The 20,718-nt window shown below is 46.1% G+C and overlaps 1 protein-coding gene across 2 annotated transcripts in view; it reads right to left on the bottom strand.

Moving 5' to 3' along the window:
* ATP6V0D1 (ATPase H+ transporting V0 subunit d1) overlaps positions 1-20,718 on the bottom strand; it is a 35,922-nt gene that overhangs the window by 8,580 nt on the left and 6,624 nt on the right. For both annotated transcript variants that reach the window (XM_030025027.1, XM_041126033.1), the window contains exons 2-3: positions 16,504-16,675; positions 2,324-2,502 (exon numbers count right to left, since the gene is read on the bottom strand). In XM_030025027.1, the coding sequence (XP_029880887.1) occupies positions 2,324-2,502; positions 16,504-16,675 (351 nt within the window). The remainder of the gene's footprint in view (positions 1-2,323; positions 2,503-16,503; positions 16,676-20,718) is intronic.

Raw genomic sequence — 20,718 nt, 5'->3', positions numbered from 1 at the left:
AAGAGCACAATAAAACCCATTGACAGGACTTCTATGACTTCTTCAACTCTCACTCAGCAACCAACTTTGCTGAATTTGCTACATAGAGAAATATGATCTTTCTCAGCTTACACAGTCTAGCTGTGCGTAAAGGACACTGCACTCATGCTCAGAACTGACCAGTGCTCTGCTTTGTGCAACAAACCAGGCACAATTCAGGATCACATTTTTGCTGTGCACTACTTTTATAGCATGAGCTCCCTGGCATGGACAGCAGCCGCACTGTGGGTCTAGAGAGTCCCAAACAGGCATTAACCCCCCCCGAGGTTTTTTTGCAACAGCATCAGAGACCAATGCCACGTAGCTGGAGGAGCACTGCTCCCTATGGTTGGCAAAAATGAAAACAGAGTGTGCCAGGACTGGTTTTCACTGCAGGACCCGCTGGCTAGCCTAGATAGCTAAGCAGTGGCTACTTCAGAGTAGCAGAGGAATGAGAACACAGCTATTTCAGTTCTTGGCCCTCCAATATCCCAAATTAGGCTAACAGCAAGTCTTATTTTGCCCTGCTAACCTATGAAAGCCATTTGGGGTTAGGCATTCCTACCAAGCCACGTAGCTACTCAAGTACTTTTAGGAGATAGAGCTGCTGTTTCTTTGCGTGTGGTCACTGGAAAGAGTGCAAGTTAAACAACTGGAGCCTGCATGCCTGCTTGTTTAGGCAACACAGCTACTCCCCATGTTCTCCTGCTGAAGAAATGCCACACTAGATGGTACACAGCCTCAAGGGCATGGCCAGGGCAAAGGTCTGAAGAAGTCAGCCTAGCCAGGGCAGAAGCAGGCAAAACTGACGCACATACAAGTACATGAACGCAAGAGGCAAAGACCCTCAACTGCCAGCCACGTTCTCCAGAACCACCTCACCAGTGTAACGGGGCATTTTCACCCCATACATAGCTGGAAGCTTTAAGAGCTAGTATCTTTGAAATACTCTGTTCTATCTTATTCCCAAAATGGGAAGGTTCCTGCTTACTCATGCGGAGAATTTTCTTCCCACACATCATCCCTACAGCAGGCTCAACTCAGCTGCATGCAGAGCCTTGGTTCTCTTGATGAGTTGTTGCCCTACCTTGCAACCCAGATCTCCTGAGACATGTTTTCCCTCCCTTGCTGGGCTCTATCTGGCAAGTCATTTTTCCATGACAACTACTTCACTTGCCCCATTATTACACAGAGCATTTGCAAAAGCACTTTCAGTTCCAAAACCAACTATTTCTATCAAAGACAATATGATGATTTAGAGTGTTTTGTTCTTTCTAGCAACCCCAAAAGAATGATTAATCACTGACTCAGGCATACCTCATTATGGTTTTGCCCACAGAGGCTAAACTAGCAAGTCTCCTGTGACTACCTTTCCTACTACTGCAAAAAGACTTCCATATTTTCTCCAGAACCACTTCCTACACCTTTTATCTTTGAAGAACGCATCTGTCTGACTAGCTGTTCGTAAGACACTTGGTTTTAGCGTTATGTGCCTCCTGGTCAAGGCCTGTAACCCTGAGACAGTGCAGGATCCTGCTACACAATGAGTTTAAAAAGGCTTTTGGAGGTTACTTTTTTTTGCTGGTGTTGGTTGGTTCGGGTTTGCTGGTTTTTTTTTTTGGAGGGGGGGGTGTTTTTGCGTTTTGTTGTTTTAATATAAAGAGCTTTCCTTGATCTAGAGCTGATTTTATCAGTCTCAGAACAAGACTGGGCATTTGCAGATCTCTATAATTATCTACAAAAATTGCCTACAAGAAACTGCCCAATGGTCCAACTAAAAGTGCTGGAAATTAAGTGACTCATTCCAGCAGAGGACCCAATAGCCCTTCAGTAAGGAAGCACATGTGCCATGTGTTCCATGACAATTATTGAAAAGATCATATTGTCTAAGACCTCTCAAACTTTCTTCTTCCTCCCTAATTTCAGGTGACGATTCCCAGAAGAGCTGGTAAATGGACATATCTAGCAGATCAGATCTAACTACACCTGCATTGCCATAACAGCTCAAGGCCTGGCTCACACAAACCAAACTCCCCAGCAGTCTGCACTACCAGTGTGCCAGTTTAGACATTTGTTGAACGGTACAGAGAGCTAGCTGATCCTCCAGAGGAAAAACTGGCATAGGACAGGCATAAACATGAACTCAAGCCCAGTCACCACAGGCAGTACACCCACATCTGCGTGTTACCCACCGCTTTGTCTTCCTGGAGCACAACTTAGGCTTAGTTGGACCTAGTTAGACTGGGGGAGGAAGGGACATCTGCTCCACACACAGCTGAGAGGTATTTTGAAAGGCTCCACTCACCCAGGGGAGTGTCCACCAGGATTGCATTGTAGAGCTCCGCAGGTGTCTGAGCAATATTCACAGCTTCCATCTGCTCAAAACTTCCCAGAGGATGGCACTTGGGCACCAGTTCGGAGATTGAACGCTGGTGCAGAGTCCCAGTGATCAGCAGAATAACGTTGTCAATCATGTAGCTGTACCTGAGGAAATGCAAGAGGAAGCCTGTCACAATACAAATAATACAAAAACCAGCACCAGACAGGCACACATCTTCAGTCCCTGTGAACATCTCCAGAAAGATGCACCCTTCCCATGAAGAACTAGTAAGGTGCCTCCTTAATGACTCCTTATCATGCCAGCCTATGCAAAGGGAGTCAAGCATAGTCCCAGGCTGTGATATATGCCACAGCTGAACCACATCATCTGGGCATCTCCTATCTACCATTGAAGAGTATTAGATTGGAAGGGACTGCTGGAGGTCTCTGGCCCAATGTCTTGCTCCAAGCATGGCCAGCTCCAGCTGCTCAGGGCTTTGTCGAGCTGAACTTTGAATTACTTGCAAGGATATATATCTCACAACCTCCCTGGGGCTCTGCTTCAGTGTCCAACCACACTCACAATGAAAAGTCTTTTCCTAACAGCTAATCAGAATTTCCCTCACAGCTATTTGTCTACTGTCTCTCATCCTAACCCCACACACCTCCAAGAGGAGCCTGGCTCCAGCTTCCCCACACCCTCCCACAAGGTAGCTGGGAACATTTGTCCTTCCAGCATTCCCACTGCTCTCCTCGCACTGCCATGCTCTGTAGAGAGCATGTGCAGAAGTGTATGTGGTAGGACACCAGCAAAGGAGAATCTGCAGATAGCCTGACTCAAGCTCAGCTTCAGTGCCATCAGCACTGCCCCATCTTGCCAAGACTATGAAGAAAGGGTCACGTTTCTGCAGCCCCGCTCCCTTCCAAAAACAACAGGGCTGGCAGCTTTAGCACGACCTTCACTCACACCCTCACAAAACTACACACAAGGGTTTTCACACCTCTACCATCAAAAGCTACAAACTTCTTTGCATTAGCCCATGTTATGACATCCCTAACCAAGTTTTCCACTTATGTTATACAGGATTAGCAGATTCAGTCTTTGGCACTGCAGTAATGGGACATTCCATCTGGAACCACGGCACTCAGCACAAGTTCCACCAACATAAGCCCTTTGTGCCCTTCTCTCCAGAACACCTGTGTTTCTCTTGTACTGAGAAGCACAGAACTGGGCACAGCACTCCAGATGAGGCCTCCACCAGTGCTGAGGAGAGGGGCAAGATCACCTCCCAGTTCTACCAGTCTAGCCAGAGAAGGGAGACACAGCTGGCCTGAAGACTAGGAATACAAGGCAGGCTGGTGGCCTTTTCCAAGTAAGGGATCAAGGCATCATGTAAATACAAGGGGCTGAGAGGAGAAGTCTCCCCAGCAAGAACAGGAGTGCTGCTCTAGGCACCTTCACCACCAGCTGAGCCATAAGCCAACCAAGCTGAGCACCTGAAAAACATCAAGCAAGACGAGTTATTTTTTTTTCAGTCAGCAGAAGATGCCTTTGCTAACATCCCTCAACACCACAGGGAAGGGGCACAGATGCTGGAAGAGCAGGATATTTGGGATTTTACACTCCCTTGCTCTCACTGCTAGAGCTCTAACTCTAAAAAGTTAGATGATGGAAAAGACATGAAGAAGTTCCTTGGCAGGAGCTGCTCTAAAACAAATGAGAGCAGGCCTGAACTAGAATGGCAGAAGGAGCTGTGCATGTCTGGAGTTGGAGCTCTGTTGAGGTTCAGACTTCCTACGTGTACTTTGAGTACTGAAGAAAGGGAACTTAAGGCCAGCACACCGGGACTGGGGTAAGGGCAGGGACAGCAAGGCTCTGCACACGTTTCAGACAGGCATAGGGATGCTGCTGATCTTTGTATTTCTAAGCTAACAAGGAGGACATAGTGCAGCCCCGTTTCCCTTTGAACCACATCAAAGGCAGGTAAGCAGAGCCAGTTAAAGGCAGATTTTGGCAGTTTTTATTAGATGGGCTTACTGCCTCCCAAATATGCTCAAAGGGCATGTCCACGAACAAATCCACACCTTAGTTCCTCAAACAGGTGCTGCCTTTTTCTCTCCACACTGCAGGGCTGGGTAACACACCTGCTGGCCCTACTATTTTTGCAGACAGCCTTTCTGTGTTTGCAGCCTGCCTTTCCAGGGACATTCAATCTCGAATTGGGGCAATCAGCACAAGCTTCATGTAGCAGGAAACCTCCTTTTGCCCTTTAATCCGCAAGGTCATTATCCTCCCTTCCGTTTGTGCAGCTCTCACCATGGAGATGATTGCAATCTCCAGGACAGCAAGAAAGGCCTGTTTATGAGAACTGAGGGTAAGTCCCTTGCAGTAAGCAGGTGGTTCCTGGTAAATCCATGCCCTCCCAGTCCAGCTAAGCATGAAAGCTACAGCCAGGTTTGGGGAGAGCAGCCCAAGTCTGACCCTCTTCACACATGAGAAGCTCCTGCTTTCAGACTGATGGTCCCAGGAAAGACAACCCAGCTGGCTTCCACTACCAGAGTGCAAAGCATGGCTCTCCTCATGTCATTTATACCCCTCAACTTGCTTGTTTCCTCATCCTTCAGGGAAGTCTGGGGAAATGCACAGTCTATAGACCAAATGCCAAGGCCTCTAAGGAGGCCCAGCACCAACTGTTTGAAAGAGTACCTTACCTGTCAAGACTACTTAAATCTTGCTGTCAGAGAAAGATTCATCCCTGCAGGAGAAAGAGTTACCATGCACAAGATACAGGGGAAATTTCTTATTCCATTTTCCACTGCAACAGCATTTCAAACCTTTACAATAACAAGAGAGCTGCAGCAGGACAAAGGTCGTCTTATGCCTGCTGAGGCCAGACAGACACCAGCACCACTACCTAATCTTTCCTGATAGTTCCCATTTCCTTCAAGCAAGCCCAGACCATGCTTATTCACATTCAATCCTTGCTTCATCCCAGTAAAAAGAGTCACAGCTTAGTTAGTCATGACTATGAGGCAAGTCTTCTAGTGTCAGGGCAGCTGGAAAAGCCTTTTCTCATCTGTGGAAGGGGTAACACTTGCTTTCCTGTGCCAGGTCCCAACAAGAACGCATCTGCCTCCATTAGCACAGCCGTACTAAGACCGTAGCAGAGGTCCTGGCAACGCTGGCATTTCCTCCCAGGCCCAAAGGATTAGATTTATTACAGTGGCAGCAGTTTTCCTAGGAACCTCCAACTACTTGTTTAATAGAGCAGCTTTTGTCATCATCCTCATCTCCTATTAGGCTCTGACCAGCTTCAAATGTTTCAGTTTTCATGGTTAATGCATGCTCAGACCCCTCCAAGAACATTTTAACCTTCACTAGCTCTCAGCGCAGTTAATAAGAGAACCAGACTACGGGACACATCAGGAAACAGGAGTAGTTGGTCACTTGCAACACCATAGTCCTACTGCAGCCTGCTTGGCATGGAAAAGAGATTAAGACATAGGATGGTCTGGTGGGAGACTGGAGACAGGTAGAACGACTGACAAGCTCCTTGGTGAGGACAAGCCTCTGCACTAGCTTACTGGGAGTGCTCAGTAGGAGTTCAGAAGAGAAAGCACTACATGGAGGCTCTACATAAGCTACAGCCAGTGACACGGGGTGGCAGGGCTTTAATTAAGTAGTAAAATGGCACCTTATCTCAAGCCCCCAACCTTGCCTCCACAAAGACCATAGCAAGACTCCCTGGGGCAACAACGCGTTTTACACTCCTGCTTTGAGCTGCTAGCCACCCACACAGGGAGATGGACACAAAAAGAGTAGATGTTCAGTCAGAATTTCACATGCACAGTTACACCCTGCCTCGCTCTTCCTGTCGCCCACTGAACTGAGGCGTGGTATATTCTAGAAATTCACATTCACAGAAATACAATTCTGGTTGATACTGAGAAGCATCAGTAATGTCTCACAGAAGAGTAGAATTTCTTATTAAAGGACAGGAAAGAGTCAGCAAGCACAGAAATATCATTCACAGCAGGAGAAAGATGTTGGCTTATGGGTTCCTGAAGTCTGAGACAACTGGGGCCAGTATCTTCGCTCCTCCAGTGACACCCAGTTCAGCACAATATGCACTGGACGACACTCACATAAAGAGAACAAAGCCAGGACAGGATATACCTAGAGAAGCCAAAAAGATGTGTGTGGGGCGCGGGGCGGGGAAATGTTCCTTCCAGCAGCAGCAGGTCAGAGAGATCATTCTCACTGCTGATTTTGGGAGGTATGGTCTCAGACAGGCACAGCAGAGACCTCTCTGAGAAAACAGAGGAGAGCCAGGCCCCAGAAGCTAATTGTGGGATAGTCATCCGTGGATAGCTATCAAGCAGAATCAAAGAGGAGAGCACACATGCAAAAGCCATGTACAATGTATGTCTTCCTCCTTTTGGAGTTACTTAAGTACAGCCACAGATAAATGAGACATGCAAGAAAGATTGCAACAGTCTGCTGAATGCTGGGAAAGGCTTTTTAGCAGGGGAGCACATAAAATGCATGAAAGCTCATCACATAGGGCATTTACAACTTGGCCTGAAGGCACTCGGGCATAGCCCTCAAGACAGTTAGGGCTTCTTCCTTCCCTGCTTACTAACCTAATCATAAAGAGTCATAGTCCTACAGCAGATAGGTTGGTTTTATACTGCTTTCTGCTCCAGGATACTAAAGAAACCGTAAACAATACTGCAAGTGGTCACAAAGCATGACTAATGACGGAACAGTGCATGACCTGCGTTTCTCAGGAATCCTCTGAAAGCCTGGCCAAACTGTAGCTTAACAGCTGCTCTGCAAGGGGTCATGAGGACAGCCCTCCGTGTCAACGACAAATGCAGAGAGCATCGGGCTGATGCAGAAGTGCATAGCAGGGAAGAACTGGGCTGTGGCTTGGGGGTTTTGCTGGGATGGGTTAATGTATTGCATTGCTCAAGCAACTTTAATGATTTCCAAAACCAGCATTAGGCTTTAATGCAGACTAATGCTAGCAAGGCAAAAGTCCCTATGTGACTGCATTGGGCAGTTACTCAGATTACTGTAGAAGCATGTGTTTATTTTGGGACGAAAAAAGGAAATCTCCAGTGGGATCAGAGCAATGCTCTGAACTTGGCATATATTCTAGAGACAGCTTTAAATGATGATGAAGTTGTTTTGACTACAGTCACTCTAGCATCTAGTACTTCCCTCTTGCAGCTCCTCCAGTTCATATACTCAGGGGCTGGTGCGGGAAGTAACCTAAGGAAAAAGTTTTGGGCTAGTTGTACTGCTGCTTCCCTTGGGTTTGTGCATAAGTACACAGACGCATCTCTATATCCCACTGTGTTCAAGACCTGAGCAAAGGTGCTGGTACACAGAGCCACTTGTCACACCTCTCTCAAGCTCCAAATGGAAAGCAGTCATGGGGGAAAGCAACGCACAGACTTCAAAGCACAAAAGAGCAGTAGCTGACACTAAGAATAGGGCCAACAGCTGAGATACTTGTATCTGGAGTGTCATTTTAAGATCATTAATAAATAACTGTACAGCTGTCCTGAACTGGAAAGGAGAGGGATGTTGCACACCAGGAAGACCTCAGTGCCTCACTGAGGCTTGTTTGAGTAACTGACAGTGGATCAACTGAGTCAAATCCTTAAATCAGTTTTTCAGCTCAGACTAGAACAAGTCAGACCAGCAGCTTCTGGCCGGGAGCCGTTTTACCCCTTGTCTGCAGCTGAAGCTCAGGCAGTCCAGGGAACAGCAAGAGTAGATGCAGCATGTGACGGTCTCGGCTCAAAGCGTGCAGATCTCTTCCTATCTTTGCACGCTGTCTTTCCTGGAGTCACACCAATAAAAAACTACACCTAAGTGGTAGGTTCATGAACCTGCCAAAGAGAAAGCTGAGAATTTCATGGTTGCTACCACAAACCAAGGGCAGTCAGCCAATTAGTGGGTGCCCTGCTAAACTTAGATCAATGAGACCATTTCACAGCAAAGAGTTATAACTTCACAATACTACAGAGGCTGTGGCAGCCTTTCAAATCCAAGTATCCAGGAATGTTCTCAGCATTAATCTATATTTAGCTGCATCTCTGCATGGTTTTTACCATCTTCTAGTGAGTCTAGGTCTCTTGGGATACTGACCTCAGTTTTCCAGTGGTATCATCTGGTAACTTATAAGCAGTCATACAGTGGTAGCTGCATTAAAGACTAACAAGAAAAAAGCTAGATAAAGTACTTTTAATTTTGAGGCTTTATGAATATAACATTGTGTTCTAGATGAGTACAAACCCCTTGAAACACAAGGGAATGTTTTGAACACCTCGCAGCCTCATGCAAGAATCTCTGGCTGCCTAAACTTGATGCCTCAAAGCTTGAGAAACGCTGTGCTCATACACGAGGCTGAGCCCTGGCACTCTACGCTGTGCTGAGCAGACTTCAGCACTAATTACATTTTAAATATTGACCAGAAACATCTAATTGTGCTGCTTTCACACAGACCAGCTGGAAAAAGGCAAACTTGCATAAACTGTTTTCTTACCTTCCTTACACGTAAAGCACTAAAAAAAAAAAAAAAAACCAAAACAAAAAAAAATATTTCAAGGATATAAAATAAGAGGAAAGGCTGCACTGCATAATCTCACATTATCCCCAAAACTGCCTCTAGTAGCTAAGAAAGCTGAATGAGTTTAATGGCCTAAAAGCCTTTACCCACTTCTCAGTGAATGCATGGTCTGGACCCAGCTAACATGAAGAACATTACTGTGCATACAAACCAACTGCCAGCAGAAGACAAGAAAAATCATCATCCCACTTGACATGCAGTAAGCCATATGGGGTAGACACAAGATTTAGCTCAGCCTCTAAATATTGTGGTACTTACGCAAAGCTCTACGTAAGTATTTGCTAGACTTCAAACTACCATACAGAACAGATCTGGGAGAGGGGACTAGGAGCCAAGATGCCCCCAAGAAGCCTTCAGAGGCAGTGCCCTTTGCCTCCAGGCCTTCTCTGGGCTAAACTTTGCCACTCTAGAGTATCAGGTGAGGCAAATCTATGGAAAGGTAAAAGGAAAACGAAGGCAGCTAAAGTCCAGAGCCAGAAACTTTGAGAAAGGTTTCAATCAAGGAGTGAAGCATGTTACATGGGAACAGAAGTGCTCAGTGAACGTTCTTCCAACTGAAAGGCACTGCACGCAGGCAGTCCTCTGGAGAAGTTGCAACCACGCATAAATTGATCAGAGGAGCATTGATAACCTCCTAACACGCTCCCTCCCTCCCTGTTTTATGTCTTTAACAGACATGCTGTTCAGCCTGTAGAGGGAAAGATTGCAAGAAGGAACACGAGGGAAGTGCAAGGACTGTTTCTGCGAGCTGCAGAATCACCAGAGGGATTCAGCTTTAAACAAAACCCAAGGACATAGCTCAGTCCACACACTGCCTCTGGATGAAACAGCATCAGCGTGGACAGGGATGTTATCCAGGGGCGACACGTTCTCACCTGATCTCCCACAGCTTGCATGCTCAAGCTCCTTCTCAGGGCTGCAGAGTTTCATTAAAGATTTCTCTTAGTGAAACATGGGCTTATATCTGGAGCTCATCACTCACTTTTTGCTACATCTTTACTGCCACCAATAACATTTTGCTAGCTCTTCTGATCATTACCGTGGCTCACTGTGTTTGCTAGGCACCATGCTAACACCTTCCAAGCGAAGAACAGTGCTGGTCAGTAGGAGGAGGATTATGCTGCTCCAGTTCAAATCCACTGGCCAAATGAAGTGTTTTCCAGGCACTAGAGGTTTGGGGAAAAAAAGCATCCCCTCAGTGTAACACACAGTGAAACCCACCTTTCAAAGTCTCCCTTTCTAATGAGGGCACCCGCAGTCACACTGTTTTGAAAGATGACTTCCATGGCCACCACTTGGGCACGCAACCCAGTCTGTTTTCATAGACATTGGTTCTGGGAAACTGGTATGAGATCTGTGTCCTTCCGGTATGCAGGAGAACAGATGCAGTTCTGATGCTACCATCCAGGGGATGCAAGTCTGTGATCATTTCCATACCATTAGTTATGTGCCCTCTTATTTTGAACATTGCATAATCCCTCCAAGAACTTGGCTTATCAGTTCAACTTTGCACTCCCTGCAAACAGGGAAGCTGTTTGTCAGAAACCTGTGCTTCTCTGCCAAAACCGTCTCTGCCAGAAAAGGCTCATAAACCTTTTATTGCAGGATCCCCAGCCACTACAGTAATTTGCCACCAAGGAGTCAACAACTAATTGAAAAATAGTATAGAGCAGTTTTAACCACAGCAGCATTAGGAAAGATCCTTCAGATTGTTGCATTTGCCCAAATAAACTGCAAGTGTCTAATGTAAAGAATTTGGAGCTTTTTCTTCTGCGAGAAAGGACTTCAAAAGGACATAGTCATATTCTGTAACCTCTGCAGTTATGCCAGGATGCACACTCCAGTACATTTAGAATAAAACGGGCAACTTCCTACTCCAGAGAAGAGGATTATTGCTCTTCAGCTCAAGTAGCAATTGAAACAATTTGGCTCCAGAAAAACCACTGCTGCAAGATTAAGTTTGAACTCAGTGTCGTGCAGCAGAAACTAGATCTATCCAGTGCAGGGGAGAGGCAGAGCAGGACTGGGTCAGGGAGAAGGTAATAGAAGGAAGTGTCAGCTAAGAAAAGGCATGCGCAAGGGGAAGAGGTATACGCAACCTCATCAAAAACACATCTTGTGACCACAAAAACATACTGAAAGCCAAGTTCCTAGCTGCATCCTCAGGGCAACAAAGAACCTGGTTTCCAGCCCTAGCAGACTGGTAAGGTAAAGACAAAAGGCAACCTAAGTCTGTCCCCTGATGACAGCCTTGATCATGGATTTGGAAAATGTGTTTAGACCCAGCTCGCCCCCAGACCTCACTCCTACAGCAGACTCAGTTTCTGCACCATTACCAGCAGCTCCTCCACCTGAACACAAGATCGAACCCTTCTCTGCCCATCAGCTTGCTGCAAGGGCTCAAGGGGCCCAACAGCTGCCAGAGTCCTCACGTCAGGCTGCTGTGAAACCAGACTTTCCAGAGCAGGGAAGAGACTGTGCTGAAGCAAGGACACCAAAAAAAAAAAAAAAAAAATACCAACCCAAAACCAAACCCTATTTCCGCTCCCTGGAAAAATACTGAAGGTGACAATCTGACCAGGCTACAGCAGGCCAGAGGCAGGAGCAACACCACGATAAAGAATCCTATCTAAACCATATACAGGAACAGTGGAAGGAAGGAGAGACAGGACATGGCACCATGTCAGGCTAACACAAAGAACAAAGGCTTTACAGAAAGGCAGGGCAGCACATCACCAAGAAGAACCTAAAACCCACTTCCATCCCACAAGTCAATATGTGCTTGTTGAATTCAGGAAGTGGGTTTTGCTGTTTCAAGTACACTTAATACCTGTTTGTTGCTGCCCTACAGAACATCACTGCATTCCCTCAGCCAAACAGTCAATTGTTTGTTTTGGAGCAGAGATGTTCGCAGCCAACTTGTGCCTATCAGTCAGAACCTACTGGGGTTGGCCGAAAGACACAGGGAAGCACCAGCAGTCTTCCAACAAGGAGCTGCCTAGCAAAATGCAGAGCTAGCAGGTGTTTTATAGAGACCATGGCAGGCTCAACAAGTTGAGCTTTTCCTTGCCACAATACGCAGTGGCAGAGGCCGCCAGCTACAGCCACCACTTGAAGAAACAAAATGGAAATCTGCCAACTTCCTCAATATTTTGGTACTAACAATGCAACACTTGCCACAGAAGAGTTCCTGTAGAGGATCGGAGCCAGGAAAGCGTCAGCATGGTGCCAGGAAAGGAGTGCAACAGAACAAAAAAAAAAAAAAAAACCCAAACAAAAAAATCAGTGGCAGCAAGTGACTTGGGGAACAACGACCTTGCTTTGGGGTTGCTGCCTAGCTGCATTCTTGGGTCAGTTTTGCTTGTGTGCTTTTAAACACTGTCCTTTCCCCTAAGCTCAGGAGACAAGCTAACTCCTGCCCACGTCCATAGGTGACCATCCTTACCTATGGCACGGTGTGCACCTGGGGACAGGCAGCCGCAGGGCTGGAGTGCCACCTTCCGGCAAGTCACAGCCAGCACTGCCTCATCTCCCTGGAGATGGGCAAGGAGAGCACACCAGGAACGCACATCCTCCTGGTGCTCCAGAGCCCCCATGCTGTCTCCGTTGCTGCTTCTCCTTCCTGTCACCTCACCTAATTCATGGCCCACTTGGAAGAGGCAAGAGAAATGACAGAGCATAATCCCACGTAGGGACAAATGCATGGCTTTTGACAGGTTGGCTCTGGAGCAGAGGGGACAAGGACTACAGCTGCTCCTACGATCAGACAGTTCCCCAGATCTTCTCAGCAGCGTGCCCTGGGTTAAGATCTGAGCACCCTCCAAAAACAAGCACAACAGTCACCTGCTGATCAACTCAAAACCACCCCAGAGGTCCAGCAGGACATTCATGAAGGAGAAAGCCTGACTTGTTTTTTAAATGCTTGATCCACTTCCTTGCACCAGTCATCTACACCCTGGCCACTCTCAGTGAGATGGTACCCAAGTGTTTAATGGGGCTTGATAGGTCTGTCTTGTGTGAGATTATCCAGTATTTCTAAGGAGGCCAAAAATGTAAGTACATACAAAGGCATCTGGCAGCAGTGAGTTTCAGAGCTGAACCAGACACGCTACAAAACATTTCCTTCCATTTTAAGCCAGACACACCTCCTACAATGCCACTCGATTTTAAAAATCTGTTTACAACTCAATGCCCCTCTCTCAAGAGCATCACAGTGAACTCAAGCTTCCCTCCTGCAGAAGCCAGCCCTGCTCAAACTTTCCATATCTTTCTACCATTTTCTATTTCAATTCAGCTTGTACAATTTTAGCACATGGACACATTCAGTTGAGTACAATTTCTTCTTCTGACCACCTGGTGCCTTGTTGGCCCAGAGCTGTCTACCAGGAATGGTCTTTACCATTTCCTGCTCAAGTTTCATTAACTACCCTAAAAGAAAGGAAAGGGAAATAGCCATGTTCAAAAGGCAAAGATAAATCACGCCATTATGCCTATCTGTGTGCCCAGCCAGAGTGGAAGATCAAGTGGCACAGGCTTGTCCCAGTGTCACCCAGGTAGGCAGGATGACACAGTACCTCTGTGTGCACAGGCACAACATCCCCAGCACCACCAACGTCATTTGGCTGAACATTTCTATGATGCTGCCTATATACAAGCCTGGGTTAGATGAAGGCTACTGGCACAAGTATGAACTGCCAGCCTTTGAACAGAGCTATTCTCCACTCCAGCTGTTTGGGAAGTGCATGGGAAGATTCACACTGTCAGCAGGACAATAATCCTTGAAACTTCTGTCCCGTCCCAAACCAAGGCCTACTACAACCCATGGGACAGTTTCAGGGAACAAAACACAGCCTGAAAGGCAAGCCAAGAAGTCGCATCTAGTCTACCTTCTTTTCTACTAGCCCAATCACTAAGTATATTAGGATTATCAACAGATGATATTAAGACCCACTGGGCAAAACCAGCACCCTCTCCAAACTCCTTGTATTTCACTGTCCTCATTCTCCTGTTTTAACTTGATCTAATAACTTCTAATGACACTACAGACTTCTAATACACTGATGGTGACTCCCACCTTGGACCAGCTGAAGCTGATAACACCTTCTCTATTCCATCAATACTCCATTGGTGTGATGAGTGCAGACCCAGTGGCATTAAAGGAAATCTTGTGGGTAAAAAGGAAAAGAGATGAGAGTGAAGACAACTCAAGGAAGAAACATCCTGTGCCAAATGGGACCAATATATTCAAGAAGAGATTACACAGTAGGCAAGAGATACAGATAATCTGCACAGAATCATGTTTTGCTATAGAGAACTCGTCAAAATCAGAGACAGAAGCAGAACAAGATCAAAGTTAAATCAAGTTGGGGGCAAAACACCAGTTTTAAAATTAAGTCATTCCAACAGCTGGCAAGAACCAGCCTATCAGATTACATGAGATGTTTAAGGTCTTCTGCACAACTCAAGCTGGATGTAGACACTGGATAAAGGTCAACAGGACTGGTGTAACAGGAAACTGGATTTCCACAGCCATTCACAGCCTTCCTACCAAGTCATGCAGTGTGTCATCAGGGCAGCCGTGGTCTGAGACCTTTCAGTTCATCTTTTCCACACATCGGTTTTCAAAGTGAGACTGTTAGGGAACAGCAAAGTTTTAAAGTCTGCAAGATACTCATGTGTCTTGTCCAAACTATTGCCTTTAAACAGATATGACAGAAGCTAAAAGAAGAGACCATTAGTGATTACTACAATACTGCCATAGAGACTAGACATCTCCATAAACCTGTAGGGCAGCAAAGGAAAAGCATCAGTGGAGGACAAACTACCTAATATTGCCAGGCTCAAACAGTACTGATGTCTTTACAGCAAATTCAAGATGGGCAAAGAGGTGTTTTGAAGGTTAACTTAAGTTTGAGGGAATAGAAGAGATTGCTCCATACAACTAAGATGATGAGCTAGAAAACTGCTTCATCCATTGCAAACACTGCTGCAAAATGGGGGCTTCATAATGTCTTACTGATGACTTGCCATGTCTTGCTCCATATTTGGAGCCAAATACGAAAACTCCATGAGTTTACAGGCACATAAGAAAAAACTACTTCTTAGAAAATAGGAAAGGCTTAAAAGACAGGCAGCTTTAGCACAGTGACCCAGAAAATAATAGATATGAGCCACTGGGTTAGAATAACGAGAGTGTGGTACTGTCCAGACATGGAAAGAACAGAACAGGAAGAAATGTAGCAGAAAGACAGGTCTTTAATCAGTATTTGCACATGCAGGAGATGCCACAGGCCAAAATTTAAAAATCTTTGAATTGACCACAAATGTCAGCCTGAATCATTCAAAAATCTCTAGGTGGTAAGCAAGATAACGCACACACAACTGCCAAAAATGCAAGATTAAACTCTGCTTGCCACAGTGCCTGCAATGAGCCCAAGCTCACTGTATCAGATAAAGGAATGCTGATGTATCAGCTATCCGACTCGAGAACAGAGTACAATCATCTTCTCAGAGATGCAAGTTAACGTCAGGTTCTACTGAACCAGAAATTCACTTTTGTCCATGAGATCTCTCCTTACTGGTTAGAGAAGGCCACTGGCTATGCAGTTTGCAAGCCAAACTAGAGCTCATAGGAATGCAGACTAAGGAAAGGAAAAAAGGCAATTTTACTTCCATGTTTCAGATGCAAACGAGCACAACTGGTAATTCACCAAGGTTAGCAATTTCATTTTATTACTGACTAAAACAAGAGCAGCACACAGGGAAGCAAAGGGTTGTGCAAAATCACTAGCAGATACTTGCAAGAACACTGTGCTATTTCAAGCTTTTCACATCAGCTGAACCTGCTGTGGAATTGCACACACCCTGCCTCTTCTCATGCACTGACGAAGACATGCTAAGGCTGCTGCAGCCCTGTCCTTCCCTGCTGCACATTCTAGGCCCTCCCTTCCCCTAGTGCTGGTGTTTGTTGGATCCCACTGAGCTGGCTGAGAAAAACAAATCAGTCAAAGATTAACCCCAAAAGTGAAAAGTTGTTCAACTTTTGGCCACCTCAACTCCCTGAACCAGTACAGCCTCTAGGGTGGGATGGCAGGATCACAGCAGCCCTGACAAAGGATGATCGACCTCAGTGGGTCAGAACTAGCAGGCAACTGCTGTCATGCACAAACCTGGCAGGCATATGTTTTGCAGCAGGCTCACATTTTAAAAAATCCAGGAACATTTTACACCAGGGACAAGGGTAAATGACAGCTCTAGTAGAGACTGAACCAATTCTGCAATGGAAGGCAGCTAAGTATTTGTGCCAATGAAGCATGCACACCCTGGGAGCAGGAGCCTTTAACAACATAGTGATACAGTGCTGTTGGTTTGAGACCTCCAGATACAACCAAAGCAGTTCCATTCAAGAAACTGCAGAAAACATAGCAGCTACAGGGCTGAGTGCAGAAAGCTGGTCTGAGAGCCCTCAAGTCTGGAAGAACACCAAAGTTTCAAATGCTGTTCACGAACAGCTGGTACTCACGTGATGAAGTCCAGAAAACTTGCTAGCGGCTCATACGCATGGTTTCTCATGTGACGAAACTCCACCACCATCTTCTCCTTCAGCTTGTCGTCTATGACGGAGACTGTGAGTGGGGAGGCTTCATTGGCCAGGAAGTTCCCATAGTCTGTGCTCTGGAGGTGCAGTTTCAAGTCTGAAAAGAAAGGAAAGATCCTGAAAGATCACCCAGACAAAACCCATGTGTTAAGTGATACACTTATATTTGTGCTCATTTTTATCATGGACAATCCAAATGCAGGAAAAGATCAGTGTTTCACCATACCAGCCTTGCCTCATCTTAAAGAGGAAACTGTGATGCTATCTGTGTGACTGAACACACACCTGTGCCAACTGTCCACTGTGCTTGACCAAGGTGGAAGGTTACCGATTTTCTAGGAAGTATTTCCTAGAAATCTAGGGGGGAAAAAAAAAAAAAAAAAAAAAAAAAAACCACAACCTAAACACTTCTTCTAGCCAAAAGGACTCTGGTTGCAGGCTTCTCTGAAGCAACCACGACCAAGAACCTATCTGCACCCACAAGCAAGTTTCCTCAAATACTGGTGATGTGGAAGCATCTGAAAAGCTTTCAAAGCCAAAAAGACACAACCTTGAAATTATAAAGCAGCTAGGTATTACATCATTAAGTCAGTCCAGCCAATTGCACTGGTAATGAGAAGTCAGGCATTAAGAGGTAGAGAGGGGCTGGTGAAGAGGAAGGCCATTTAAATCCATCTCATATGGTAGGCAACCCCTGCCCAGGACAGAGGAACATGCTCAGAAGCCTTCCCCTCCTCCAGTTTCAAGCAGAGGAAACCTTTGTTTCCTCTGTTACCCTTGCTGCAGGTCAGGTGCCCAACCAAGCTGTAGTCCTGGCCAACAAGCAACCACAACATGCTGAGCTCTGTCAAGATAAAAGCCCTATTTGAGCCAAAAGCATTTAAGTGTCTCTATGGAAAAACTGAATCCAGAACTGAGGAACGTCATATAATCCTACTCCTCAAAACTCTACTAGTTGCACTGGTACACAATGTTCATCTCCCTTCAGCTTTACCTCAGAGGGCCAGTTAGGCAAGCACCCTCCCAGGATTCAAGACCCTTTATAGGGAAAGGAGAGTAGCTGGAAGAATTTAGTCAAACCAGATGTGAACACACCATCCAGAGAAAACAAAACAAAAAGAAATTTCTCCCTGGTTTCTTTGAAGCAGGAGCACTGAGGCTGTCTTTCCCTTCCACTGAACCATACGAGTCCTCAGCATTATGGCACAAGCATCCACAGCACCGAGGTCAGAGCAAGGACTCAGCCTAGCTTGAGATGGATCTTTTGACATTATAGCCAGCTACAGGCACGAGCTGGAGAGCATCCTCCACATCAGGCTCCAAACTGAGCTTGTACTGTACAGTGTGATACTGTCCTCAGCCTGAGGGGTGGAAGGGTCAAACAGCTTTCAAGCTGACTTTAACTCTTCTGGGTATTTCCAAGGGTGTCTAGCAAAGATGTTTTTGACCGAGCCCTTTTAGTTACAAAGACGTTACCACTAAGTCTCACAGGAAACAGATGGTGGTTATAGGGAGGGGAAAAAAAGGCCAGAAACTTAAATAGTGCTCAGTTTGTCATGCTTCTCAGTGATTTACAGCAGCGATTGGTGGTACTCTTGCTTTTAGTAAGGAATCCTGGATGCAGCAAAGAGAGCTACTTGCCAAACAACATGCATCATGGCTGAAGCAAAGCAGAAATTTAACCTAGATCTCTGGTCCCCAGACTATGCTGCGGCTAAACAGTTGTGTTTTATTCTACCAAAACATTATGAGCTTATGCTCACACTTTCGAGGTGGGAAGACTTGGTTTGGATAACTCAGACAATGGAGTTTTCAACATGAACCTTGCCACAAAGTCAAACATCAGATCATGCCAAAAGTCAGAGTGCCCCTCACCTCCACGCAGCCTGCATAGGATTGTTATTGACGGTAATCACTTCCTAAACCCTACAAAAAGCCCAGCTCACAAGCAGCACCCTGCATGCAGAGTTCTCACCCATCTGTTTTGCAATTGCTTGATTTTTGAAAGCTAAGATACAGTTACAGAGGGGAAATCTACCAGAATTACATCTTAATGGGTTTCAGTCCCTCTTTTGAAAGCTCTTGGATGATGAGCTTTGGAGTCCGAGTAGAAATTAAGTTCCACTGTCCAATCAGGGCTTTACTAGTTTACTTTTAGCAGAGACTAGAAATGGCACAGAGCAAAATTTAGCAGTTGCTCAATGAATACGAGAGAAAGGGTCCTGGTAAGAGTATTGCACCCATAAAATCAGACTGCAAGGGAAGGCATAGGGGACTGCAGTAGGTACATTCATGTATCCCCTACTTTCAGTTCTTTGTAATTGTGCAGAGCTCTAATGAAAACTAAGCCTACTCAAAAAGGCATGTGATGTTATTTTGCAGCTATACAGGCCCTTGGAGAGGAAGCAGCTATTGCATATCCTACCACATGTTACTTCAGTAGGGAAGCTTCCAAAGCTTTCAGCTTGTTTCCTCAACTCCAATTCTGCTACTCCAAAATCATCAGTTCCTTTTGGTGTCAACATGACCTGCAACTCCACTCTTAGTTTTAAGGCTGCAAGAAGCCACCTTGCTATCAGGTCACTTGATGCTAGAGACCCAGTGACACAAAAAGTAGACTTTGCTGTACCATGCACTTCCAGGAGGTCAGAGCTGCATCACATTTAGACCAGAGCCACACAAGCTGCACGCTGTGCCTTGCAGCCTCTCCCTCAACAGCTCCCATGAGCTGCTTGGCCAGAGCATTTTGTCCTGCTCGATGAGGGGGTTGCCCCCCCAACTCCACAGCACAAGAGCCAGCACAACATTATGTTGCAACTGGAATAAGGGCCATGTTTATATAACACTTGGAATTAATTTTTATGGGGAAGGCCAGCCACAGACTGCAGGAACTAAACTCTTGTGAATCTCTTCACATCCAAGCAGAGAGAACGGAACATATTTTCCAAAAATTGGACCAGATTTATAAACCCTGACTCAATGCATCCCATGGCGTACCAGAGCCTTACGTGAGCCTGTCCTCCTCCAGCCGCTGGGCCAGTCACCAAGCCTCAGCCAAGGGGGTTTGGGACTTTTTAGTAGGACTATTCACATGTCAGGCTTCTCAATTAAGAACGGACTAATCCCGTGGTTTTACAAATCCCCTGCCAGAAGAGCTGTCCCAGTAGCACGGTGACTAGTAAGTGGACCCACTGCTGAGCAAGCCCCAAGCTCTCCCAAAGTTCAAGTTCCTATTTCCTAACACAAGTTCAGAATGAGCTGGAGTCTGCCTCTGGCAGCAACAGCAGCACCTCAGCAGGGGCGGCTGCCAGAGATCCCACACACTGCATATCGATGAGATGCTGGCTGTGAGTCTTCTGCCGTGCCTCTTCCCCAGCTGCCTGCTGAAAAGGAGAGACCTGCACCTAGAGCCCAGCCACACCCAATGAGCTCCTCCAGATGCTGACTAACAGCAGCACACAGCCTCAACTCAGCCATTGCTTTTGAGAGGTAAGTTTGCCTGTTTGGGCATTTTTCCAAGCAGTTCACACACTTTAAGAAACAGACTGAGCCAGCATTTGGCAAAGGAGCACTTGAATTACCACAACACTTTGGTTCTCTCTCCTACCCTGCAAAAGCTAGTAAATTATGGCCAGGTCACAGTTCCCAGAAAGCTGCCTCGTGCAAGAACACAACAGCTTGTCAGAACGACAGCCTTTTTCTGCTGAGTACTCAAGTAGGGTAGCACTTGAGATCACCATGACATGTACTTACAGCCACCTCCTTTCAACTCTCGGATCAGGCCCTCTGGCTTTGATGCAGCTGGCTGTACATGACGCATAAACACAACTGAAGCTTAATTCAACACACCGCTGTGCCAACACCACACCTCGACATTTCAGATGACATTTTCTTGAGATACTTCAGATCCACAGTAATACTATTATCCTCTCCTGCAAGTTTTCTTAGTCATAACAAGGAATCAATCCATTACTCAGTCTTTCAGACATCTGTCAGTCATCAGAGTCTGTCCTGTAAGCTCTACTCAAAGTGACACATGACCCCACCAGCTCATAATTCTACCCCTTCCTTCTTCAGCATCCTCCTGTAACTGCATTGCAGAGCTCTGAATCAAGTTAAGGGCTCAAGCACTTCCAGGCA

This window comes from Aquila chrysaetos, chromosome 9 (assembly GCF_900496995.4).
Source record: "Aquila chrysaetos chrysaetos chromosome 9, bAquChr1.4, whole genome shotgun sequence".
NCBI lineage: Eukaryota > Metazoa > Chordata > Aves > Accipitriformes > Accipitridae > Aquila > Aquila chrysaetos.
This window is presented reverse-complemented; position numbering and strand designations above follow the sequence as displayed.